Source organism: Camelus dromedarius, chromosome 12, assembly GCF_036321535.1.
Source record: "Camelus dromedarius isolate mCamDro1 chromosome 12, mCamDro1.pat, whole genome shotgun sequence".
In the NCBI taxonomy this organism is placed as follows: Eukaryota; Metazoa; Chordata; class Mammalia; order Artiodactyla; family Camelidae; genus Camelus; species Camelus dromedarius.
Genome location: NC_087447.1, coordinates 47,545,110 through 47,571,965, shown reverse-complemented (window position 1 = coordinate 47,571,965; position 26,856 = coordinate 47,545,110). Strand labels below are relative to the sequence as shown.

General features: G+C 50.3%; 2 protein-coding genes across 11 annotated transcripts in view; one reads left to right on the top strand and one right to left on the bottom strand.

The window, feature by feature from the left end:
* FCHSD2 (FCH and double SH3 domains 2) overlaps positions 1-7,148 on the top strand; it is a 194,331-nt gene extending 187,183 nt beyond the window's left edge. For both annotated transcript variants that reach the window (XM_010989217.3, XM_064492675.1), the window contains 6 exons: positions 802-885; positions 1,005-1,182; positions 1,484-1,704; positions 2,702-2,831; positions 2,964-3,046; positions 5,046-7,148. In XM_010989217.3, the coding sequence (XP_010987519.1) occupies positions 802-885; positions 1,005-1,182; positions 1,484-1,704; positions 2,702-2,831; positions 2,964-3,046; positions 5,046-5,129 (780 nt within the window). In that variant the 3' untranslated portion in view covers positions 5,130-7,148. The remainder of the gene's footprint in view (positions 1-801; positions 886-1,004; positions 1,183-1,483; positions 1,705-2,701; positions 2,832-2,963; positions 3,047-5,045) is intronic.
* On the bottom strand, positions 1,258-26,826 carry ATG16L2 (autophagy related 16 like 2). Of its 9 annotated transcripts, XM_064492678.1 has the most exons (20): positions 26,656-26,824; positions 24,700-24,799; positions 24,020-24,122; positions 20,354-20,427; positions 19,806-20,057; positions 19,622-19,687; positions 19,162-19,275; positions 18,083-18,145; positions 17,391-17,499; positions 16,900-17,005; positions 16,145-16,215; positions 15,789-15,860; positions 15,562-15,682; positions 15,127-15,232; positions 14,305-14,454; positions 14,035-14,082; positions 13,815-13,916; positions 12,773-13,483; positions 1,807-1,846; positions 1,258-1,724 (listed from the first exon to the last, which is right to left on the bottom strand). In XM_064492678.1, the coding sequence occupies exons 1-18, from the start codon at positions 26,771-26,773 to the stop codon at positions 13,396-13,398; spliced, it is 1,863 nt and encodes a 620-aa protein (XP_064348748.1). In that variant the 5' UTR covers positions 26,774-26,824; the 3' UTR covers positions 1,258-1,724; positions 1,807-1,846; positions 12,773-13,395. The 9 variants fall into 9 exon arrangements, with proteins under 9 accessions (XP_064348748.1, XP_064348749.1, XP_064348747.1 ...); XM_064492679.1 differs by lacking the exon at positions 12,773-13,483 and having other exon boundaries at positions 26,656-26,825; XM_064492677.1 differs by having other exon boundaries at positions 1,258-1,846.
* Positions 26,827-26,856: the final 30 nt, after the last annotated feature.

The window sequence follows — 26,856 nt, the reverse complement described above, 5'->3', positions numbered from 1 at the left end:
TACAGAGCCCTGAGAGTCTGATTTCAGATTCTACAGTCTCAGGGGCAATATTTGGGTGGCTTGTGCTCGTGGACTCCTGCTGTCAGGGAGAAAAAAACCATCACAATTAGTGACTTGTGCAGAAGCACCCAAGGGGATCAGCCCAGTCTCCACAGTTAAGTTGGAGCATAGTAATTCCAAACTTTGACCAATCTCAATCATTTCTCCTCCTACAACTTCCTTCTCTTGGCCACTGTTTTACAGTGATTCCAGACCAGGTCTAGGCGCTGCTTAAAGCTATCATCCAGTCCATGTACATAGCTCTTTGCATTTTCACAGCACGCACTTCCATGGTAGCCCTCTTGTACAGTTCTAATCCAGTGCTTTCTCCTTTGCCTGTGCTTCCCAAATCATTGATTCTGTCCATATTCATCCCCCATTGACTCCCTCATCCTCCTGAGAATGGCAGGATTGTCATTTTGAAGAAATGGAGACATCAAGAAGTTGAATAACTTACCAGTAGATACATAAGCTGGAGCTAGAACCCAAGTCCTCTACTTCCAGCAGAGTGCTGTGTTCACTGAACCTGATTGCCTCTTGAGGATTCCGTTTCTCCAGTTTTTGTTGTGGCTTTATTTTGTTTAGTTTTTTTAAAGTAAAACTTCACCTCATTATGATAGTTTTACAACACTTAAATTTTTATGTTCAATACGTTTTTCAAAATCATTTCAATATTTTGATCCCCAGTTTTTGTTATGATCAGTTCACATCTGCTCTTTATCTAACCTTTTTAATTTTGTCCATGACCATCCTACATTGCAGGCTTCTCAACCAGATGAGTTGACCATTGAGGAGCATGAGGTGTTAGAAGTGATTGAAGATGGAGATATGGAAGACTGGGTAAAGGTATATTCCTTTGCTCATATCGCCCCTTCTTGTGACTTTTTAGGAGTTTGTTTTGGTTCATGTTGTGCCCTGTCCAAATTGTGTGTGCAAACCTGTTTTGTCACATGTCTTTTACTCAGGCTCGAAATAAAGTTGGCCAAGTGGGTTATGTGCCAGAAAAGTACCTACAGTTTCCCACCTCGAACAGTCTACTGAGCATGCTACAGTCCTTGGCTGCTTTGGACAGTCGGTCACACACATCCAGCAATTCCACGGAGGCCGAACTCGTTTCAGGCAGCCTCAACGGAGATGCCAGTGGTAAAGACTGAAACAAGGCACTCTTTATTTGGTCACATTTGACCTAAATTGTATTACCCTGGAGTCAGCCTTCAGTAGGTTAAAAAGCACAACTTTATTCCTTTTGTATTACATGTTTTCCTTTATTTGGTCACGTTTATCCTGTATAGTAGAACCCTAAAGTTGATCTTCAGTGAGTACAGAATTACAGCTTTACTCTTATTCTCTATGATGCTCTTTTAGTTGTCACGTGAGCATGGGGGGTTGCAATAACAACGTGGCTGTCAGTGTTCTTACTGCATTTTTCTCTCTTGCTACCTAGTCTGTTTCGTGAAAGCACTTTATGACTATGAGGGCCAGACAGATGATGAATTATCTTTTCCTGAGGGAGCAATCATCCGAATCTTGAACAAAGAAAACCAGGATGATGATGGCTTCTGGGAAGGGGAATTCAATGGGCGGATTGGAGTTTTCCCATCCGTGCTAGTGGAAGAACTTTCAGCTTCAGAAAATGGTGACACTCCGTGGATGAGAGAGATTCAGGTACATGATGGGGGAGAAAGCTGAATTAAAAGATGTTTAAAGAAGATGACTCCCAAGGAGTCTCTTGACCCGTGCAAAAGTGGGCTGTAGTCTCATCCTCACCCTCACCATTCCAATCCTTGGTTGCCAGGTTTCTGCAAAACTAAATTTGAGAAGCAGAGACTCATCAGTCAGGCTTTTCTGTAACAGCTGTACTACACCTCACTTCTCCCACATTCTGTTCTCTGAACCAGTGAGTCAAAATACTGAATTGTATATGACATAGAAAAGAATGATTTGGTGGAGAGAAAGAAAGAAACCAGCGGGAATATATTGTCTCTGTGGTTAGTTTGTGCAGTAAAAATATTTGCTTGCTCTTTCTCTCTCTCACGGTCAGAGTCTCCCTGCCCAGCCCAGGTCCTACTAGTCCATTTTAGAGAACTAATGAGCCTGCCAAAGCCCCATAACCCCATGTCGCCCTAGGCTTAGCTCATCACAGGAAAACTTGTCTTTACAGGAAACTGCTAATTCAGATCTGTCACAGCAGGCCTGGCAGGTCCAGGACCATAAAGAACATGTCTGCCCATCTTGTTTGTGTGGTGGTGTGATCACTCAGCATGACATTCACAAAACCTAGGGAAGTCAGAAGCTCAGCCAATTATTTTATCTTCACCCAAAAATACAACTTGTCCTTTTTTTTGATTCTTCACTGAATTGACTGAATTTGGTATATTTTCAGTAAAACTCTAGAGAATAGTTTGACTTGATAACTGTATAAGATAAACTAAAAATCATTAGTATAATAAGAGCTGTGGAAGGAAGAAGTTAAATGCAACACAAAATTGGGGGTCGGGGTGGTTATTCTAGGCTCATTTGCTTCTACTGAGGCTGATAAAAAAAACTCAATAGTCATAACTTAGCTCCAGAGAAAAGTACTTCGCCAAGAGCAGTCAGAGACGCCAGCTAGTCTCTCCTTCCTGAGAGGAGCACTTTGTAACCTCTCTTCCCTTTGCTGCAGATCTCTCCTTCCCCCAAGCCGCCTGGCTCCCTGCCTCCACTGCCGCTCTATGACCAGCCTCCCAGTAGCCCTTACCCCAGCCCAGACAAGAGGAGCTCCCAGTACTTCCCCTGCTCTCCTTCAGCAAATGGTAAGGGTTCTCTTGGGCATGGGTCTAAATACACTTTCATTTTATTTCACCTGAAGTGCAAACAGATCTGCATTAGCATTTTTACTGCTCAACAACACAAATAAAATGGGCTTCTGTGGTTCCCTCCCTTAGAAAATAGCCTCCATGCCGAATCACCAGGACTCTCACAGGCACCAAGGCAGACTCCTGAGACGTCGTACGGCAAACTGCGGCCTGTAAGTCTCTTATCTGGAAGGATTATAGAATGCATAGTTCTTCTAAATTGAAAGTTAGAAATTAATGTTTCTCCATGGCCCCTATGTCGGTACTTATTTTCTCCATGCCAGTGTGAGATGGGTTTGGGAAGTTAAAAAGAGCCTTGAAGAGGAAGGCTGTGAAAATGAACACATCTTGGAAGGTCTAATCCACACTGGCACTCTTCTCACTGAGCCATGGTGAGATCGCAAGGTGATAGCTATGCAAGTGTATGTAAATTATAGCAAGCTCTGTGAGTATTAAAGCAGTCTAATTGTGAAGCAGAGCATTTTTTTTCTAGCAGGCATTTATAGAGAACCTATTTTCCAGGCCTCTGTTTGCCTCTTTGAGGGGCACTGAGATGAAATAGTAAGATATTATACCCTGTTGAGGTTTAAGAGTTTGGAATCTACTCTTACAAATAGTCACCTCTGTTCACCCCTCACTCCACTGCCATGAACTCCACCGCACCACCTCACTGTGGAACAGCTTTTCCAAGGTCATAACTTTTACATGCTTATCTAGTACATATTTGCAATTTATTTTCCTAGGCCCCTTTATCAGCATTTGACACAGTTCTTTGAACCACTCACTACCTTTGACTTTGTTCACTCAGCAGATATGTATGTATCGAGTGCCTTGTTAAGGACTTGATTCTTTATCTTAAATGTGATGGGAAATGTGATGTAAGACTGTAAGCAGGACAGTGAGTGAGATGACCAGTTTTGCATTTTTAAAGCACTATTATGGCAGCTAAGTGGAGAATGAATGGAAGGTGACAGAATGGACATTAGGAGGCTGGAGCAGTGGTCCAGGGAAGAGGGGAGGGTAGCATGGACTGGTGGGTAAGAGCAGGAATGGAGAGAAGTGGACCCATTTGTTCCACCACACTTTCCTAGTCTGCTTTCCACATCCTGGCCCTTCCTTTTCATTGACCCTTGCAGGCTTCTCTGCCTCTATCCATCTCTGTTGATGCTTCTCTTAAAGTCATTAAACTCACACTCTCTGAGTAACCTGATCCACTCCCAAAACTTTGATAACCATTTATTTACTAACAACTCTCAGATTTATAACTGCCAATCCAATCTCTTCCCTGAGCTTCATACTTGTGGACAACTCAGTATATATGTACCAAACCCCCAAAACTCAGCAAAAATGAGTTAAATTATCTTCCCTTCCAGACACGCTCCTTCTCCCATATTTCCTGTGTTGGTGAGTAAAACCCCCATACTACCAGTACTCTGGCATCACTCTTGACATCACCTTGGCCCTGCCTCCCACAGAGTCATCACAAACCTGCCAGGTTTACTTCAGAGACAGCAGCCAAAAGGTTTACTTCAGAGACAGCAGCCAAATTTTTCACTCTCTGCTCCCCCAGTGCTGGTACCCTAGTGCAATATCAGCTCTCATTCAGATGACCACAGGAGTCTCCAAAACTGTCTTATCTGTAATCTTGCCTACGTCCACTCTTTTCTCCAAACTGTTACCTGAGCCATGTCCTCATACATCTGATACTGCTGTTTAAAATCCACGAAAGACTCCTCTTTGCCTACAGGCTAAAATTCAGATTTTTAATACAGCTTAATGAGGCCTTTCATGACTTCCCCCCAGCCTCTCTCTAGTCTTATCTCTTGCAACTCTCCTTCCAAGACATGTTGAAAGGCTTTCACTTCTCCAAACATTGTTCTTTCTTGCTTCCACTCCCAGCCTTTGCTTTGGACAAGGCTTTTAGGACTATAATGACTCTTGTGCTCATGAGGCTTTCAGCCTAGGTGAGAACCTGAATCATGAATTTCACCTACAATAATAACTTCTCAATGTGAGAAGTTGTGAAAATTTAAGTTGACAGCACTTGCTCAGAGCATTTCTGAGAGCCCTAGGGTGCCCATGTTTTTGGATAGATGACTGGTTGGGGATTGGATGCTTCAGGCACTGAATCAGGAAGTTGACTGACAATCCATGTGATGGTTTCCTGCTCAGGTCCGGGCAGCTCCCCCTCCACCTACGCAGAACCACCGAAGACCAGTGGAGAAAATCGAGGATGTGGAAATCACACTGGTGTGATGATGGGTTTGCCCTTCTGTTACTGCTACAATCAAGGCCAAGCTTGGAGTTTGGCCAGTCTTGTTTTTTAGGCACCTTTGCATGATGATGACTCGAACAGAGCAAAAACAAGGAGGAATTATATGTGACCAAGTGGCCTGGTGGACTCCTCCCACATTTTGAATATTTTGTGCCTTTTTTGTTGTCATTTTCTATGTCATCTCTCCTACCACAGCACAAATCCTAGTGGGCCCTAGAAACAGAGAGGGGGACAGCCCTCATACCTAACAGTGGCCCATTTTTATATGAGACTCAAGACCAGGCCTCGTTCAGGGCACAGTCACAGAGATACCTATCATGTGCACTCGTACAGTATATTACTGTGGCCACAAGGATGTGGCAAAGATTCTCATCTTTCTTCAAGTGGCTTTTGCTCGCCTGATTGAGTTTAATCAGATCATGTTGGCTACGTAAGGAAGCAGAAGGAGGGATTTCAGGAGAGGCTGGCTCCTCCCCACAGTTAGTCCCCAGACTTGAGAAAGTAAAACCATACTGGAAAAAAGTGGACTGCCTTGAGTTTAGCACCAATTGCATTAATGCACATCTCTTCCACAACTAACAGATTTAAAATAATAACAGTGTCCTTCGTATCAATATTTATGCCATTCATTTAGTATTAGTGGAGCTAACATGGCAGGGCTGAACTAGTAGCCAAATCTCGTCCATCATATAGACTAATAGAAAGGAGGCTGCGGCTAAAGCAGAAATGGAGCTTCCAGATCTGAAATGAGCCGATTTAATGTTCTTTTTGTATTTGGGTATTTTTCACTTTAATTTTTGCGGCATATAATCTTCTGACCAGTATCCTTAGAATCTGAATGTCTTGACAAACTGGGGACACATACTTGCCTTGTTGAGCTTCTCTACTGGGGAGGCCCATGGCATTATTCTATTCCCAAGCCAGTCCACTGGCCCAGACAGCCAAGTATAAACGTAGCTTCCCAGGTCCCACTGACCTGACATTTCCTTGAGAGGAAGAACCTGTGGCTCATGGCGGAAACCAGCTTACCATGAAGAAGGACTAAAGGACTGCACACCCTGCACAAGTTCAAATTGACAAGGAAAAAACAAGTTCTCCACGTCACAGGGAGAGGCAGGAGTAGCCTTCTCCACAGGCTAGCAAACCCACAGCAGCAGGTGTCCCAGAGTAGGCCTCTGGCGGCCCCTCCACCTCCTATGGAAGACAGGGAATGCATTACTTAGGGACTAAGGGATATTTGCCAGTTGCTTTTTTTTTTTTTAAGAAATCAAATTTGCAGAATTTAATCTAAAAAGCATTGTATGCTTTGAAAACACCATCCCTCCTAAGAATCTTTAAAAACTTGAACTGCTCGCCAAATGTCCCCATGGGATTTTTGACCAAAAATAAGGTCATAGCTGAAGAAATGTTCAGTTGATCACTTCAGTGACAATACCCATTGATGAATCTTCTCCATGATTTAAGGGGTTTTGGTTTTGGTTTTTTTGCATTTCTTAACCTGTTGATCTATTTGAGGTCTTTTTGTGTTTATCAAACTTATTCTTAAGTTTAAAAAAGAAATTAAAAGGCTGGTTTTTTAAAGATTTTTGAAGTTTGTTGACATGTTAAAAATCTTCAAAGCACTTTAAAAAAATCTTCCAAGTGCTTAAATTGGGCAGTTCTTGCCACCCAGTCTTGTATTCTCTCTTTAGCTAGCCAAATTGTCCTTGAATCTGGGTTTTCCACATTCTCAGAGGGTTATTTGAAATCTTTTGTTATATTTTAAAATATTTTTTTGGAAGAGCTGCTAATTTTATTTTAAAAAAAAAACACGAAGTTGTAAAATATATGCCTCCTTTTTAAAAAGAACCCCTCCCTCCAGGACATGTAACCCAGCATCACAGTGCACAGCGCCAGGCTCGGAGGGAGCACCTTTGTGCAAATGTGCTTTCTTTACAGTGGCTGTAAAAACTTTGTATTTATTATGTATAAAATGTTGAATAATTAAAAAATGGAATTAAGTTTTCTAAGTTTCCTTATAGAAAGATTTGGGTAAACAGCCTTTTCCAAATATATGACATATATGATGCTTCTTATAGATGCTCCTAGGCCCTCCTTTAAGCCCTACAACAAACAGATACAGAGAGGGGGAAGTAAATTAATCCATCCATGGGACAGAGTCCCTCATGCCACTCACCTGCCAGTATTACATATTCTAGGTGCTAGAGATAGAAATTAAGTTGTGGTCTTTGCTTTCAAGGTTCTTTCCCAGTGAGGAAAAAAGATATGTATGTGAAGACAGTACTATGTGACATGCTGGAAGGGAGGGGCAGGGAGTATACTGAGGAGGGAGCTCTGATTCTGCAGCTGGAGGGGAAAGAGGAGGGCCACTGAGTCCCCTCAGAGGATGTAACCACAAGCTTCTAGGAATTGGGCACTCGGACTCCTCTGTCCTTTCCTAAGCTTCCACCCTGAGGAGTAATGAATCAAGCCAAGTAGATTCTACTGGTCCCAGGGGTGGATAGAGGGTTCTGGGTGAAAAGCTGAGGCTGCCAGCTGGCCCAGTGAAGACCAGAGTTCAGCCTATTTGGAGAGGGACCCCAAAGCTCTCCTCTTCCCAGAGCTGGGCATACACAACATGTGTTCTTCCAGAAGTTTTCTGTGCATAAAACTCATACGTGCGCACATTGCCTTTTTATATAAATGAGATTATATTGTACTTTTAGGTTTACCTCATTCTTTTTGAAGGCTGCATTATATTCCATTGTTTGGATATATCATGATTTAAACATTTCCTATAGTGATGGATGTTTAGGTTGTATCTATCCATTTGCTATCAGAAAGTTGAAGTTAACATCTTTGTACATAATTCTTTATAAATTTGTTCCAGTAGAAATATTGGGTAAATTCCTAAATACTTAATTTGAGAGTCAAAAAGGTATGTGTGTATTTAATTTTGTTAGGTGTTGCCAAATTGGCCTCTAAAATGATTGTATCAGTTAACACTCCCACCAAGAGCACAGAAGATGACAACATGGACTTTGGAGTTAGAAGGTCTGAGTTAAATCCTGGCTCCCACTTGACAGCTGTGGGAATCCAGCTTCAGTGTCATCAGAAACCTGAGAATAATGCTGTGGATCCAAGGATGTGTCAAATATGCAGCACAGGGTGGTCTCTACAAGCATTCCTCACCATCACCTCCCCCACCTTCAGCGGCCTCCCCTACAGAACTGCAGTCCTCGCTATTCTTTGAGCCTCTCACTAACACAGGTTTGTCATGAGGCTCAAGGGAAGGTGTGGGTGTGAAAGTGCTTTACCATAAATATGGTAAGGGCTGTCAGTGCACATTTAATACCATTTCCATCTTCTTCTGCCTTCCCGTGCTAATGAAGGCTGCTTTCATTTGAGACTACTGTTGGCACTGGAGGCCTGATCTGTGATCAGGGGACAGAATTAAGCTAATGGCCCACCTCTGCATCATAGCTGTATTTTGGACTCCATCACAGGAACTGAGTGTAAGGCAGTCAAGCCAGATTCACAGCACATCACCTGGATCCCTTTCCTCTCTGACCACCCTAGACCATATCCACAAGGCAGACAGATGCAGGTGGGAGGATATCCTCTGGCCGTAGCCCTGCCACCACTTGATGGACAACCTTTCTGCTGGGCTGCCAAATCCTCAGCTTTAAAAGGAGTAGAATGAGAAGATTTCCAAGGGCTTATCCAACTCTGATGTTCTAGGTAAAATCAGTTTCTAGACACAGAGTGAGGACATCAAACAAAAAGGTTACAATATTTGAGAACAGACTTACTAACACACAGACTTTTGGGTATGGCCAGATATTGAAAAGGAAATTCCAGCCACTAGACCTTCCAATAGGACAAAGCAAACCATCCTCTAGGTTGCAGTCACACCCCAGGCTGCACTGTTTGCTCACTGCCCACAGCTCAGCCAAAGCTTTCAATTGTGAGGACAGTTATTTCCTAACCCATTCAGAGTTACATTATGGCAAAATCTGGCTGAATCTTTGTATTTTGCTCATTATGAAGTTGTCTTTCATGAAAAAATACAACCAAGTTACTGGAATTTTAGTTTAGAAGGGGAAGAATTGTAATTTGTCCCAAAATCCTACAACTTGGCACAACCGGTGTAAGTTTCTTCCTAGACACTGCTCGTGTTTGCTGTTACTGCCTGATCTGCCAAGGACCCTGTGAAGCCAAAGAGCATCTTGTTCCTGGATTACTTTCCCTTGGTCCCACTGGCCAAAAACACAACTGCAGGACTTCTGCCACATCTGTTTCGGACAGCTCTGGTCTGGGAGTATTTTCCTGGAATGTTATCCTGAAACAACAGAAATGAACCCACAGGTAGGGTTCATACCCTTCCATACTGTGTGCTAAACACTTAAGTGTGCTTCTTGTCACCAACTTGTTCCTGTGAGGGGCATGGGAAGAGCCTGGTCAAAAGTCCTATATTCAAATCCCTGGGCTAACTCGATTAGCTGTGACCTTAGGCTTGTCCCTTCACCCTTCTGGGCCTAGCTTTTCTCATCTGTAAAGTAGGAATGAGAAGACAATTCAAACTTCCTAAGGTCAAGGAGGACCCAGAACATGGCACTGGAGAAACAAATGGCTCAGTTCCCATCCCCATCCCCAAGGGGCTCACATCTGGTGGGGACAGCTCAGGAACAGCAGCTTCAAGCCAAGGTACATCTCCCAGCACAGGGGGATGACCAAGGAGCAGTAGGAGCCCAGAACAAAAGCCTCTGGCATTTCCCCCTCTCAAGTCTCAGGCAGGCAGAGGACGTGCTACTCATGCCTGTGCAGTAGCCCTGGAAAAAAGCCAGGTCACCTTTGGTGAGGCCCCGAGCTGTGGAGCAGGAAGAGTCTCACATACAGGGAAACGCCATCCACTGTGATTTGCCCAAGGTCTTTCAGGAAGACAGCTGGGAGCAGAACCTGGAACCTGGCCTCCAGAGGATCAGGCCAGCCGCTCGGTACAGAACTTGAATCCAGTTTTTAGAAAAGAGGGAATTGGGCCTGGATTTTTATCCCAGCTCTGCTGTGTGACCCTGCACAAGGCCTTGGCACTTCTCTGGGCCTCAGTCTGTGTGCACAGCAAAGGTGACAGTTTTGACATCACGGAACAAACTCAGGCAGGCAGGCAGCCCCTGACCACCTAAGGACTGAACACCTGCAGGGTACTCTCCTGAAGACCTGAGTATCAACTGCTGAACACCTGGAGAGAACGGAAAGCCTAGAGCGATTTTCAGCACAGGATTCTACCCCTGTCCTCTCTGCTGCTCGGGCTGCAAAGACTAGAGAGCAGCCTTCCCAGCCAGCACTCCTCTGAGCTTTTCCCCTGCTTGGCCTTTGCCACCCCTTTTCCCCACGCTTGCCCCATTCCCTGGAATGCCTGTGCCTGCTTCTGACCTTCCAGGCTTCTCCTCCAGGAAGCATTCCCTCCAGGTAAGTGACGGTGTATATGTGCTCCCTGAGGTGAGGCAAGGGTGTGCGGTAAGATTTGTCCCATGAAATGAAGAGAAGACTTAAGGCGAGTGAAAGGTCACCCTCCCAGGAGTCGAGTCGGATCATTCCCTGAGCTCTTTTTCAGTGTTGTCTAAGCAGTCTTTACTGCAGTCCTGTGAGGTACTTGCCCCAGATAGTATAGCTGGTACCAGTCTGCCAGGATTCAAGTTCACCTCTCTCCTGTGGCTCTGCATGTCCCTCACTTCAAAGGACACTAACCCTCCAGGCTCAGGCCTAGGCACCCACAGCCACAATGGAAAAGAGAAGATGCAGGGAGGGATTTAGTTTAGACATAAAGCTAGAATCACCTACCAGGTGGTGGAGGCAGTGGACCAATGGCTGGGGCAGTGGGAAATGCCCTGCAGCTCTGCCTAATTGGGAGCCTAGATTCTTTGACATTTTGTTTAAAAAAGTATATAACAGTCACAGTCTAGCTATGCCAGCTGTGATGATCTCGTATCACTTACCCTCTCTTAGCTACAATTCTCTCCTCTGTGAAAGAGATACCTACATCACAAGGTGGTGGGGAAGAACAAGATACTATGTGGAAAGCGCAGGGCACAGGGCCCGACACAGCTCAGTAATAGTGGCTACTGGAAGCTCTGATCTTTCTGGCCATGAACTCAGGAGGCAGGAGAATGGCCTCAGCAGAAATAGGCAGCTGGTGACTCCTGGTGGCCACTGGGAGCCAGGGCGTGAGGGCCAGGCCTTTAGGAGACTTAGATTCAAAGTACTCCTAAAGTCTTCGACTGTTAGACTTGTCCTCAAGTGAGAGAATTACCATTTGATAAACATTTCCTGAGGCTTTCTCTGTGGATCTCAGGCCTGATTCTAGGAAATACTTTGCTCCCATCCTGGTCTCTTCCAAAAGCTCCCTGACTGAAATGGAGGGAGGCAGACACAAATGGGGTGGGCACAGAGACGGACAAGGCCCATGGCTAGCCTGGCAGGTGAGGAAAGGCTCTTAGTGAGGGGATCCTGAAGGACAAATTTGAATTGGAGCCTGGGAGGGAAGAACATTCTGGGCAGAGAAAATCACAGCAAGACGCATTCAAAGTAGCAAGGAAGTGAAGATGGAGCTGAGGTCAGCAGGGCCACATCCTAAGGGTGAGGAGTTTCTCTGCAGGTAGCAGAAAACTTCAAAAGGCTGGATGTATAACAATGGCACCTTAGAAGGTCACTCTGACCATGGCAAGGAGGGGACTAGGTAGGGAGATAGCAGGTCTAGAAGGAAGCCTGCAGTGGCAGCAGGAATGGAAAGGAGTTAGACACAGCGACCCAGGCCTTGGTGCCCAAAGGATATGAGGTGTGAGGGGAAGAAAAGCTTATGTCAGGAAGAGGTGATGCCCAGGATGCAGCTGGGTTATGTCACCTGGATCTCAGGGGACAGCTAGGCCAATAGCAGTGAGTGAGCTGAGATCAGTGGAGTATAGATTTGGGTATTTAGCCAGCACCTACATAGCCTTTGGCATGTGCCAGGAACTTTTCAAATACTAATGCACTGAATACTATGACAACCTTTGAGGTGGATACTGCTATTATCCCATTTTACAGAGGAGGAAACTAAGGCACAAAGACATTAAGTACCTTGCTCAGAATCATTCAGCTATTTAATAGTGGAGCAGAGATTCAAACCCAGATGGTCTACCTGCAGAGTACAGGCTCTTAGCTCTCTGCTGCCCATCCTAGAAATGGTTTCTAAAACCCTGGGACTGGCAAAGATCCCCAAGGGAGACTGTAAGGTAATAAAGGCTGAGAGTTCGAGAGTAAAGCCTTTGAATCTCAACTGAGCAGGCCCCCAGAAGTCAGCCCCAATCACTTAAGACAGAAGTTCCTTCCGCTTCCTGGCAATGGTCGTCCTGCTGACCCTCTGCCATGCCCTAGGTTTGGGAAGGAAGTGGAGTGCCCAGGCTTTACCCTTTTGGGTCTATCTTGTACTCCTGAGGCTTGTTGTATGGATTAAAGCTGATGCTGATCTAAGTGAAGCCCCAGGCCCAGGCCCAGCCCACGGCTGCCCTCCCCAACACACAGACACCCAGAGGGCATTTCCCAACCACTCCAGGCTCTGCCTCTGGGGCAAGAACGTGTCTAAAGGAAGACCTGGTCTACCAAGTACCTGACATCATTCCGGCTTGTTGGGATCCTTTCCACAGGGCTCTTCTAGGCTGCCTCCCCTGCTCCCTCCTCAGAACTCACATGGACCCTCCCCAGCCTGAAGCAGGAGGGCCCAAAGATCAGGACCAGCTTGGACCTAGGGTGAAACTTCCATGGCTCCAAAAGCTGCCACCCTTTGCTGCCTCTGGGCCTTTCTTCACAGTCTTATCCATTAGCTGTGAACAGCACAGAAGCCAGGCTGGCTCCACCCCAACTCTGGGTGGGAGGAAAGGGAACCAAGCCTGGGTCTCATTGAGCCTCTAGCCCAAAGGCCTCTCTGTTCCTGAGTGCTGCTAAGAGGCAAGAAGACACCGGTTTAGATGCAATTTCTTTCCGCTTTTGCCAGAGAAAGTGAGGAGACAGAAATAAAAAATAAAACAATACTGTAATTCCCACCCCACCCCCCCAAAAAACCCACACTTTGTTTTTAAACAAACAGGCCAGGTCCTGCCAGGCCTTCCCCACCAAATGCCCTGAGCCCTCCCCACCCCCACAACCCCCACTGGCCCTGGAGCCCTCTGGGGCGGTGGGAAGCTGTCCAGCTTCAGGCTTCGGACTAGAGCTCCAGCTCGGGGAATTGTGGCTCTAGTGCCAGAGCACAACCTTCCTGGCCTGGTCCACGCTCACCACATGGCTCCCAGAGTAGCACCAGGCCACGGCATTGACAGCAGCACTGAGAAGAGGAAGAGGCAGCTTCAGGGGGTGTCAGGACCCCCTGGGTCTGCCCCTTATTACTGGACCTGGGCAGTTTAAAGCCCTCTCTGAGCCCATCTTATCACCTGTAAAATGGGCTCAGAGGGCTGTGGTGAGGGTAGACCCAAGTGTATGTGGGAAGATACCTTGTGAACTGTGAAGGGCTCTTTGGGTGGAGGGGGAAGGTATGGGAGAAGGGCTGGGGACTCCAGTATCCCAAGAATGTCAGGACCTGAAACTGACTTACTAAGACTAGAGCCAGGGTGGGACTGGCCCTGGGGCTGGGGTGGGCAGGCAGTGGCTGTGCTCACCTATGGGGTCCCTGAAGGCTACTCTCCAGTTTCCCAGTGTCTACGTTCCAGATGTAAAGCACTCCATCCCAGGAACCTGCCAGTGCGTAGCTTCTGTCTGGACTGCAGAGGCCACAGCAGAGCAAGAGATGAGATTAGAGGGGAGGACAGGGACACACACCGACAGACACAGTCAGATGGGGCACACTCAGGCACAGGCACTGCACTCTTATGGACACACCTGAACACAGCTTTGGTCCAGTCAGAGCCACACTTGAAGCCATCAGCTCTGAGAACAGATGGGGTCAGGTCAGAATGGAGGTGGCTGCCAGTCCCTGCCCTTGGCCTGGAACTTAGCACTTCCTCTCTCATCAAGGGTTTGGGCAGCTCAGCAGGCCTTAGTCCAGAGAAGCCTCCAGGGAGGGCCCCCTGCTAACAGGTCTTTTACGAGGGACAAGAGGCCCAGCTGCCCCAGCCAATGCCACAGGGTCAGCAGGCATAAGGCAGGTACCTGAACACCTGGCGGATATTGCTGACACGCAGGTCAATGACCTTAAGAGTATCATCTCGAGAACAGCTGAGCAGATGCAGCTGGTCGTGGCTGAGGCTCAGGGAGGTGACCCGGCCCTGCACAGGGATGACCTGGATGCAGCGGGGTCCCCTGAGGAGCAGAGACAAGGATGAAGAGCAGCCCACCCTGACAAGGCTGCTCCTGACAGGCTAACAAAGTCCACAGGCACCACTAGTCTCAAATCCCTGGGGCCAAGGCTGACAACTAATCTCCCACTGGAGCCAGCACCTCCACCAGGAACTTAGGTAGCCTTTGGCTGGAAGCTGGAACCCCCGAAACCCTTGGGTCACTAAAATAAGTGCCAGGGGGAAAGCAATGAAAGTCTGTCTTTAAATGTGTGAAAGAGGAAAGGGTTTCAAACGGCAATCACTGCAGATGAGTAACGAGAAGCCAGATGCAGGCTTGGTACTGGCTCCAGCACTGGCTTGAATGTGAATCATTCAAGCCTAGTGCTGGGCTCTTAGGTTCAAAAAACTAAAAATTTTGTTCCTTTTGATTAAAAAGTGGTGACTACAGGGGAAAAAGACTTCTCCATCTTGGTAGGCAAGACCCAGGCAGAGTCCAATGGTTGGACCAAGGGCCAATAAGAAAGAGGCACAGGTCTCTGAGGCAGCTGAGCCTTCAAGGGACCAAGCCCGGCACAGAGGCCACCAGAGCCTCACTTCCCCAAGTTACCCTCCATGGCTCAATGGCCAGAAAAAGGAAGAGAATATAGGAGCCCTGTCCCCACATCTCCACCACCCATGGCCTGTGCCTGTTAACCTGCTGTCCCAGAACCGGATCTTCTGGTCATTGTGGCCACTAATGATGACATGGTCCCCACACACCACGTCGTTACAGTAGGAAATGACATTGATGGTCCTGGAGCCTAAGGACCAAAGAGCAGAGACCTAGCCTGAGAAAAGGGTTATCAGGAGCCAGCTCACTGGACATATGGATAAGTTGAGGCCCAGAAGCCCCAGAGGGACAGTGTCCACCCAAAACTAGAACCTGAGTCCCTTGCTTCTCAGCCCAAAGGTCACCAAGTAACCAAGGAAAGTATCATTGACGGGGGACAGAAGAGTGGCCTTGGGAGATTTCATCCCAGATGCCTATAAATCTTGGAGCCACTCCCAGTGAACAGGCTGAGTTCCCTCATGGCCCAGGCTGGGGGCTCCTGGTGGGTGGGTAAGGGGGTTGAGGGGAGCTGGGCCTCACAGTAGGCGCGGCCGAGGTCCCACTCCTTCACTGTCCGGTCCCGGCTCCCAGTCACCGCCTGATGCCGTGTTAGCTTGAATTTGGCAGCTGTCACTTTGTCTGCATGTCCAGATAGTGTCTCCTGCCCCCCATCCCAGATATGGATTAAGAGTATGGCCAAGACCCCATAACAAACCCCTCCAGCCATGACCACTGACCCTCAGGCTGCCTTCCCAAACAGGTCTCACCTTGGACTGTGCCTCCCCCACCTTCCAGAGCTGGGCGGCCTTATTGTAAGTAGCTGCCAATACCTGGGAGCCCTGGGGAGATAGGAGTAGAAATGAGAGGTTCTGGGCCTGGGCCTGGCCAGAGGCAACAGCTTGCAGGCTAGAGAACTGGGGCAGGGGCTGCCTCTGAGCATCTCCCAGCCCAGGTCACCTACGTAGGCAGAAGAAAATCAAGGCCCAAAGAGGAGGATTTGTGTAGGAGCCTGAGCGCCTGGCTCTAAGATAAACATGATGTTCCCTCAAGTCCCAGAGCCCCGACCTGCCCAGTGTGGAGACCAGGGGAGGGACATCCTGCTACTGGGACAAAGTCCCCTCACCGAGGGGTCAAAGTCCACACTGGTGATGCTGCCGCCAGCTCCTTCAAGGGTCTGGTTGGCCTTCAGGCGACCTGGGGGGATCAGGAGAAGGAATGGGTGAAATGAGGTCACTAATCTCATGAAACTGAGGAGCTTGGACTGTGAGTGGGAAAATGAGTCTCTCCCCACTTAGAGGACAAAAAGAATTGCTGGGTCTGTTCTGGGAGTTTAGCTGAAGGCTACACCTTCCTGAACTGCCAGCAGGGGGCCCCAGGGGGCTGCTGGTTATCTCACAGACAGCTGGAGGAGCCCAAGAAGGGACTGTCCCTAGGTCACATGGCAAACTAGGACCAGGCCAGCTGGAGACTCACCTCCTTCAGGAAGCCTCCAGGAGCCATCTCTCAATCCCCAGTGCACCCCTCTCTGGAGAACACAGGTTAGATAGCTAATATTTGTCCCATAACTGAGTTCTGAAAGAGGAGGTGCTTCTCTGGTATCTGCTTCTCAAGGGCCTGTCCCTGTAAAATCTGATGACATGGGATCCCCACTCCCCCTAACAGGGACCATATGGACTCAGCCCTCTCCATCCTACAGGCCTAGACCCCAGGAGGTGGGAGGCTCTGCCCTTCTTAGGAGCAGTGATCCTAGAATTCTTGCCAAGGGGTCATCTGACAACTGTCCACAAAAATGTCCCAGGTGAGAAAACACCAAGGAGCAAGCTAAGGGTGGGGCCTGGAAATAAAGGACTAAGCTGGCCTGTGGGGAGAGACCCTCACCTCCCACAACATTCCAGAGGAGGATGAGCCGGTCAGCCCCTCCAGTGGCCAGAAGGCTGCTGTTGGGGCCAAAACAAACAGTGTTGACCTCGGAGAGGTGGGCATCCTGTGGGGAAAAGGGGAGGTCGGTGCCCCTGATCCTCATCATACACACCTCTTAAACATGCACATAGCTCTCTCTCCATGCACACATTAGGTCTCTGTCCAAACCTGAGCTTCAGACTTGACCCTGCCAGGGTGCATCATCTCTACTGGACCCCTGCAGCAGCCTCCCCCAATGCTACCCCATACTCCCTTACCTGGCCTCCTGGTCTCCCTACCTCCTGTCTCTCCCTCTCATTATAAAATGTCAAGGGGCTCCCACCACAGGCTGTGGGAATAAAACTCTGGCCCCTGATGAGGAGCCCAGCCTTGCCTCCTGGCCTCCTTGGACCACCCCTGAGACCTGCACCCCCATATCAGTACCCCATGCACGTGGCCCAGATCCTTACCAGCATATCCTGAGCTCGAGTAGGAAGTCGGGCAGCCACGCACATAGGGATGCTCTGGTATCGCTGCTCAGGGGCTCCCCCTATTGAGTGGCCTCTCCTCTTCTTGAAACTGGGGGAGAGGGTCAGGAGGGCATTCAGTAAGGCCTTCTGACACAGGAGACTCAAGCGTCTCTGAGGCAGCAACATGGAAGGCAGCAGAAAATGACCCAGAGATGCAGCAAGCACAGTCCCCACCAGCCTCTGACCCCAGGGATCAATGTGGAGACAGGAGGGACACAGAGACAGGCACAGAGGCAGGGCAGTGTTGGTGGATGCAAAGAAATCTCAGAGCTGGGGTTTCAGTCCTGGCCTTCCCACTGCTTGGCACTGTGACCATGAACAAATCCCTGAAATTTCTGAGCCTCAGCTTCCCAAATGAGTAGTAGTTCCTGTTTGGCCTCAGGCTGGAGCTCTTGGTCCCCTGTGAGGACCTTGGATGAAGGACAGAGCCTTGGAGGACAGCAGATTGGGAATGAGGCCATGCACCCAGCTCCTGCCTCTTGGGCTTAGCAGAGACTCAAACACAGACTGCTGGGCAACATACAGAAAGGCAGACCGAAGCGCATACCTAGCCCAAGCCTGGGCTCCAGGAGCCTGACACAGGCATCCAAGAGGCCCAACCCCATCACACACATCAGTGCACACACACTTACTCTAGAAGCCCCTTCACCACATCCACACAGCGGGACAGCGTCAGGGAGGTGGCAGAGGCAGACCTGGGGCAGAATCGAGAGAGACATGCTAAGGGACTGGCCAGTAGGTGTGCAGACAGCTACACTCTTGAGCTGGGATAAGAACTTGGCTCCTCCAAGGCCAGGAGAGCAAGGTGACCTAGAGTAGTCCCAGGAAGGTGGAGGCAGGGAGGGATTTGGAATGAAGCCTCCCAAAGTTTCCATCATGATGGTTAAGAACTACCTTACCACCTCAAGGGCCCCCCAACAAAAGCTCCTGGGAGGGTGAGCTGGTACCTACATGGGGGTGGGGGGGTGTATGTGTGAAGGTGCCCCCAGGCTGAAATAGCACAAAGCTGGGGGCAGGGGGGTAAGGAAACTTTGACCCACTGAGTGACCTCAAAAATGCCCAGGAGAGCTCCCACTGGGGCTGCCAAGGCTTTGAGGACTGGTATGTTATACCCTTCCCCAGGGTTTTTTCACTACCCTAAGGTCTGGACACCAGTGACCTACAAGGGAGGGCTGAAGGAGAGCCTTCAGACTGGGGAATGGAGCAAGGAGGGGGCAGTCTCAATGCCAGGCAAATCAAGACAGATGGGGGAGATCAAGGGGAGGGGCACCCAAGGACTGAAGCCCCAGTCAGGACTCACCCATGAGAGCTCACATCAATACATGCTCATATGTTCACAAGCACTCAGCTATGCTCACCTAAGCTTGTACACACACGTGCTCTGATGTCCCTGTGTATGCACACACATGCCTATGACAGGTGAGCCCTGGGCCTTGCCCACAGGTTGCCACCTGGTCACACCCTTTCACCAGCCTGACATCCCACCCCCAGTGCTCTGCTCTTGGGAAGGAGGAAAAAGGGGTGAAGTCAGAGGCTGGGGTCCCTGAGGTGGCACTGACCCCAACTGGCTCTAGGCACTGGAGGTCAGATCTGTCCTTGGAGGCTTGAACTGTACCCCAGTCTCTCCTCAAGGCCCATCTCAACCCAAGAACTGGCCCAAGGTCCTAGAGGTGGGGTGGGGCCCAGCTCAGAGCTCTGGGGCAGTCCTCACCTGAAGGGCCTCTTCCATTTCTCGCCAGCCTCACTCTCCAGGGACTCTGGCTCAGCAGCCAGAGCTAGAGTTTCTGCTTCCTCTATGATCCCATCACCTAGTGTGTCTGGGCTCCTGGAAGAGAGAATGAAGCTCAGAAAAGCCAAAGGACCAGGCTGACACCTCCATGCCCCTGCGCCCTACTGAGTGAAGATGTGCAGACCCAGTGACAAGGGGTCCGTGTGGGCGCGCGTGTGCTAGCTCCTATGATCACACGTGTCTGCACGTGTGCTGGGCTTGGTCAGCGTGGGGGCCTCGGCACTGCAACTGTGCACACGCGCAGTCAGGTGCACAGGCAGCCGCAGGCAGATGGGGGCAGGGTAGAACTGTAATGGCTCAAGAGCAGGGCGCTCCAGAGCACGCGGGGCGGAGCCGGCGACCGAGGCTCGGCAGGCAGGTCCAGGCGCATTCCCACTCTTACTCGCTGATGCTCACTGTCCGCTTGGCTGCTTTCTTCAGCTCCAGGGATACCCGCGCCTGCTTGGCCCTAAGCGGAGAAAAGCCTCCTGAGAGCCAGGCTCTGGTTCTTGAAGGGCGGGGCCAGGCCCTTCTCCCACAGGGCGCGCGACCCGCTCGCCTCCCGGAGGCGGGTCCAGCTCTCTCACCTCTCGCGGCGCTCGTTGCGCAGGTTACGCTCAGCGGCCGCGCGCGCCTTGCGCTGCACCAGCCGCTCCACCAGGTCGCGGGCCTCTTCCTCGAGCCTGCGCAGTGCCGCTTCCAGGTGCCCGGCGCGCGCACGCAGCGCCTCGTAAGCCTCCCGCTGCGCCTCATTCAGCGCGCACCGCGCGTCTACCTGCTGCACCCCCTGCGCCCGCGCTTCCTGCAACTGCGCCACGCGTGCCTCTAAAGCCGCCAGCCTGGAGGACGGGGAGAACCTGTCACCTCTGGGGGGACAGCGGTCCTGGAGCTGGGACAGATTTGCTCCTGGCCACGCGGCCAGCTAGACGGCTAAGCAACATCCTCAACCAAGCCATCAGTCCTGGAGTCCTACGGTTCCAGGCCCCTGCGACCAGCCACAGGCGTGAGGGACGTTTGGGGGGACGTGGGGAAAGCTTCCGGACCCTGCTGGTGACCCTGTCCCCTTCTCCCGCCAGGGATGGCCCCGAGCCTCCCCGAGGTGCGCAGGGTCCCTCTCGCACCGCCCGCGCCTCACCTGCCTCGCCGTTCGCCCAGCTGCGACTCCAGGGCGCCGAGCGCCTCGCTCTTCACCACCACCTGGTAGGCCATCTGCGGAGGCGGGCAGCGGAGAGGCCACACAGGTGGGCGTGGGCGCCTCTGGGCAGGGCCTCCAACCCCTCTCCGGCAGGAGAGGCTGGTAGGACAGGGTTTCCTCTCCTCCCACCCGCCCCCTTCCTCACGAGAAAGCTGAGGCGCAGACAGGTGTAGCACCTTGCACAGGAATGCACTGCTGTTTCAGGGATCAACGGAAGGGCCTTAGGCTCTGGAGCCTAACACCAGAGTTTCAGTCCTGGCAGCGCCGCTTATTTTTCCTGTGCCCTGGGGTGGTCATTTAACCTCTCTGAACCTGCTCCGTTTCCTCACCTGCCCAATAGGAATGGTAGTGCTTACCTCATGGGGATAACACGGAATTACTATAAGGAATAGTATTTCAAATAATTGTGATCATTTTTATGGCACTTATGTGTGCCAGGTCTTGTTCTGAGCACTCTACACGTATTAACTCGTTTAATACCCGTAACACAACCATCCAGTAGGTATTGCCATTCCCATTTTACAGACGAGGACACTGACACAGAGAGGTTAAGTGTCTTACCCAAAGTCACACAGCTAAGTGGCATAACTGATATCTGAACCCAGGCCACCTGACAGCATGCTCCAAGTTAAAGGACTGGTCTACTGGAGAGGTTTAAGGGATGTGTGTTCTGTTCCCCATCCCTTCAAGCCCTGGCCTACCCAAGCATAGATCCTAGAGAGCAACAAGGAGACCTGAGCAGAGACAGATGGGCTAAGAACAGGAATGGACTGTGGGAGCACAGGGCCCAGACTGAATATTGGAGTTCCTCCCAGCCCAACAGTGGGGTTAAGGGTCATCTCATCTATCCCCCTGCCTCACTGAACAGTCCTTCAACTAAGAGCCAAGAGCTAGGGAACCACAGAACTGACAGGTCAGTGGGAGAGACAGACGCCAAGCAAAGCTGTTTCCAATAGTATGACAAGAAGAACATGAAATAACCAAGGCTGGGGGCTCTTGCTGCTGAACTGTTCCTGTGTTCTTTCTCACGGCAGGGCCTGGTGAGGGATGGGTTGAGGAGCAAGGTTGGTGTCCCCCTGCATTGACTGTGTGAGTGGGCCGGGGAGGGGGGGACAGTGCACATTTTGGGCAGGGAGCTTTCCTTCATAGATAGCCCAGTTTATAACATTTATAATTCCTTCCATTAAACAATCTGACCACCACTTCTGCTTCCTCACCCATCATATACTTTCACTGATGTTTTAGTATTCGACATTTTTCTGGATGCTTTTCAAAATTTAAATAATAGAGATGGAAAACAAATTAGTGGCTGCCAGGAGTTAGGGATGGCTGGAGAAGAGGGCTGAATTGTGACAAAAATGGGGTAGCAAGAGGGAGATCTTTGTGGTGATGAAATAGTGCTGTATCTTGATGGGCACACAAATCTACATAGGTGACAAAATGACAAAGAACTATATACACTTTATACCAATATCAATTTCCCAGTTGTGTGTACTATGGTTACGTAAGATGTAACCACTAGGGGAAACTGGGTAAAGGGTACACAGGACCTCTCTGCACTGCATTTCAAAATAAGAAGTTAAAACAATAATAATACATGCTTGTTGTGATATGTGGAAGAGTATTAAGAATTAAAGAAAAAGCCTCCCTGTCTCCTGGCATATCCAATGGGATACCTGACTGGTATGTGTCCGAGGAAGTGATGAGGGAGTGCTGAAGGTGAGGGGTGCATGGAAGTATCTGAAACAAACATGAGCTCAGAGAGGAGAGAGTGCCAGGAAATGCAACATGAGGCTAGAGGACTTGACTGGGGACGCAGGCTAAGGAGCTTCGGAAGATACAGACCAAACCAGTAACGGGGAGAGGTGGTGAAAGGGACTTTTACTTTTTCACTCTATGGGCCTCTGTTCTACTGAAATGTTCACAACAAGCATGTATTAGTATATTACTTGTCTTTTTCAATGGAGATCTTTTTTTTTTTATTAAAATACATCACTCGAGTGCTGAATGGAGAATGGATGGCGGTGCCAAAGGAGGAGTCATCCAGGGAGGGAAGATAGTAACCTGGACCAGGCCAGATAGGGTACAAGAAACAGAAGTTGATGGATTTGGAGGTGACTAGCTCAGGATGGAGGGCTGGGACGGGTAAGAGATGCCCTTGAGCTTCTAACCTCGTGGCTGGTTACCAACAGAGGGAAGAATGATATACCTCATTTATCACCTAGTCTACAAATATTCATTAGTGTGGACTGTGGGGAACCTGGCCCCAGGGATACAACAGAGGCAAACCAAAGGCATCCCAGGCCTTGAGACACTCCCAGCCCAGAAGGAGGCTCAGATGTTTGAGAGCCTCTCAAATGTAAAGCTGCAACAGGGGCTCTGCAGGAGAGGCTCTCACTGGGTTCATAGCCCCATCTCCACGGTAGATGAGCAAGTGACTTGGCCTGTAGTAACCAGGTAGGTGTTTACTGGCCTATAAGCCTCCTCCAGTGGACTGGAAGCTCCATGGGGCCAAGTCGTGTTTACTGCTGCATTGCCTATGCCTTAGATATAGTGATTGTCAGTACTGGAAGAATGAATGGAGATCACTGAAGGTGGATTGGTGGGAGGGAGTCCAAATCCTGGCTCTACCTCCCTAAGCCTCATTTTCCTCTGAAACCATAAAGTTGTGGCAGATTAGCCAAAGTAATGCTTAATGCCCAGTGCCCTCAGGGAGTTGCCTTAAGGTGGCGTTGGCCATATTATTTTAAGGGCGATGCTGAGTCTGATTTTAGATGTGAAGTCCAAAAAGCAACTGAGTAAGAAAGTCTGGAGCTCATATGAGATGGCTGAGCTAGAGATGGTTCTGGGAATAGCAAACACAGAGAAGTCTCTGAGGCCACGGGAGTCAGTGAACTCACCCAAGCTCCAAAGAACACCCACATCTAAATGGAGGGGAATAAAGAGGAGGGAGAGGAGCCAGAGAAGAAAGTTCAGAAACAACAGCTATGAGAGGGGAGGGTATAGCTCATGCTTAGCACGCATCCTGGGTTCAATCCCCAGTACCTCCTCCAAGAATAAATAAATAAACCTAATTACCTCTCCCTCCTTACCCCCGCAAAAAAAAACCCAGAAACAACAGCTGTAGAAATGAGAGGAAAACCAGGAGAATGTGGTAAAACAAGCCAAGAGACACCATGGAGGTGGAGATTGGGGGTTGGCAGCAGTGCAGTGTCAGGTGGAGGAAGCACCCATGCCATGGAGGTGGACCACCTTACTTTTAGTCTGCAAATGTGTATTGAGTATCACCTGGTGCTGGGTCCTGGGGTTTGCGGGGCAAGTGATGAGCAGAGCAGGCTGGACCATCCAGAAGGGAGAACAGAGGCTGTCTGGTCCCCACACAACTCCTCCCTGAGCTCTCACCTACTTCTTCCAGCTGCTGTTGGAGCCCACTTCATCCTGGGCTGCCAGAGCCAAGCTAGAGAGCACTCTGACCCCTGTCTAGCCTCAAGGCATTGGATTTAGGGAATGTCCCTCACTTGCTGGCTCCTTGGACCACATCTCCCAGCCCCAAAGTCCTGGATCCTGGCCCCACCTCATTCTCTCTCAGACCCCTGCCCAGCCTACCTCTCCACACACCAGCCGGAGCCCCTCTTCCTCCTCTTGCCACTTCACCCTCTGAGCAGCTGGTGATGGGACTTGGTCTGAGTCAGGCCCTGACTCCTCTTCCCTGTCAACCAATCAGAGAGTAGTGTTCACTGTCCCTCCATTCACCCAGAGGATGCACATGAAAATTTGAAACCAGAGCCTTGAACTTTCTCCTGAGGAGGGTGGGAGCCAAAAAGCCAGAAGAGGAAAGAGCAAGTCTCCAGAAACTGGGGCTGCCCTCCGCTCTAGGATTCCCCCGGGCCTTGAGTTCCCTGGCCAGGATGCTCCTCAAAAAGCACCTCCCAACTCTAAGCCCTAACCCTTTCCTGGTCCTCATCTTCACCCCATCTTTGGAATAGGTGGCATCATGCCCTTTCTGTAGGCATCAGGGGAGGGTCAGGGAAACAGAAAAAGACAGAGGAGCATGGAAGTGGGAGGGGGAGGAGATGGGACAAATGCAGAGATAGACTGAGAAGGGTGATGGAGAAACACTCTAAGCAGCTGGCCTGGGGGAAGGATCAAGAGCCTGCCTCCCCCCTCCCCTGGGCAGCAGCCAGGGGCCAGTGAGGTGCCAGGGAGAGAATGAACCCAGCATAGGCAGTGGGGGCAGGGCCCAGGCACAGGAAGCCCATTGTGACCACAAACACACATACACTTACCAGGGGCCCTGGTGGGTAGCGGGAGTGACATCGTTTGGCTCTGGCTGCAGCTTCTCTGAGAACCGGGCTAGCAGCTCAGCCTTCTCTAGGAGACGGTTATCTAGGGGTGCAAGAGGGTGAGCCTGGGGCAAAGACAGACACTTCCCAGCAGACTCCAGGTGTACAAGTGACCTCTCTTCTGGGAGTGCTGCAGGAGCCCAGGGATGCAGATGGGGAGCTACTGGCAGGCTGGACTCTGCCCTTGCCTGGGGAGTGTTTGTGTAGCTCTCCCAGGACCTCCAGCCCTTGCCCAGCCTCCTCAGAGTATAACCCCCAGGCCCTCCCAGGAAAAGATCTGCTCTCCCAGGGACAGAGAAGGATAGCTGCTGCTGGGGAAGGAGATGGCTGGGCACTGCTGTCCCAGGGAAGGAAGGGGCCAGGGATCGATCCTCTAGGTCAGGGCCTAGCTCCAGAGAGTGAGGAAACAAACTGAGTGCCACCAGCCTGTAGCCTTTGGCAAGTTACTTCCCCTCCAGGAACTCTAACTTTCTGGACTAAACAACAATCCTTACTTCCCCAGGGTTGGTGTAAGGTACCTCCCACGCCAAAACAGAAAGTCCTTGAGTTTGGTAGTTTCTGCTATAGACCCTAGAACACAACCCCTCTACCCCTACCCATGGTCACTTCCTCTTTTCTCACCAGTTCCAGGGCAGGATAGTGTAGGAGTGTTAAGCCCAGCCCTAGCTCCTCAGCTCCTTTCCCTCACCCCATTCCCTACCTGTCATCTTGACTGAGGTCACTGGCCTGGTTCTCGAACAAAACCCCACCCCAACCCCCAGGGCACTGCACTGCCCCCAGCAAATCTAAAGAAGATTTTGCCCAGTTTAACAAGAGAGAGAAATCCAAGGCTTAGGGATATGACCTGCCCAAGACTACAGGGAAGACTGGATTTTCAGTGTCTGAGTGCAGCCCTCCAGGATCTCTCCAGTCCCACAGATTTGCAGCTCCCAGGGGGTGGAAGTGAAGTGACTCCTCCCTCAAATTGGATGGTTCCAGTGCCCATCAAAGCAGTGAAGAAGTGAGGCTGCCTAGAGACGGGGGCTGGCCTCACATTCCTGAAGGGAGAAGACCAAGCAGCCCAAAAGGTTGCGAAGAAACCTCCCAGGACAAAAGTAGCAAATTCAGTTGTTGGGGTGGAGCTGTAGGTGGGTACACTTTCAACCACAGACGTACAATCTCAGATGACCAGAGGTGCTACACAGAGATACACACCTGTTCATCCTGGTTTGAGCTGCCAGTACCTGCTCGTGACCAGCTCCCCAGAAACAACTCAGTCTGACTTCCCTAGGCTCAGCCACCTCCCTCCACGGCCTGCAGCCCACTGCTTCTCCCTCAGGCTGTGGTTGGCTGGACACAGAGATGCTCCAAAAACCTGAGCCAGAATCACCTATCTGTGGCAAAGCCTCAGGCTCTGAGCTTCCTCCCTGGAGATTCAGAGTTTAAAAGTAGCTGCTCTAGACAGTCCTGCGTTCTTTCACTGTGCTTACGGGAACCAAAAGAACTGACCTGGCTCTACTCCGGGGACTGCCCAGGAAGGGGAAGTATAAAAGACCCTAAAAAAAAAAAAAAAAAAAAAAAAAAAAAACTCGCTGACGAATCTGCCCCTAGGAAGCCCAGTATGTGGGAGGCAGAGCTTGGCCCTGAGGGGCGAGGAAGAGCAGGGCACCCAGCGGGTCCAGGAAGGGGATCTAAGCAGAGCCTGGCCTGGAAAGGGCAAGAATGCTGGCTAGTCGGAGCTGGAGCGTAACAGACTGAAGATCTAGCTGGCCCAAGGCTTCGGAGGCGAAAAGAAAAGTGCGCCAAAGAAAAGGCATTGGTGCACTTGGGTCACATACAGCCCGAGGAGCCAGACAAACCCGAGCCCCGAGCCCCATCCCCTCGACGGCCATCTAAGGCCCCAGGACGCACTGCACTCACAGGCCGGCACTAGCTCCAGAAAGAGTGCTTTTTGCGTGCGGTCTCGCTGTCGAAGCTGCCGCACGATGTGTCTTTTCCATTGGGCAGCGGGAGCGCCGGGGTCTTCTGGCCCCGCCATGGCCGCTCAGTCCCGCCAGCACCAAGCGCTCCTCCAGCGGAGGGAGGCGTGGCCGGGCCGGGGCGGGGCCCCGAAGGGACTCC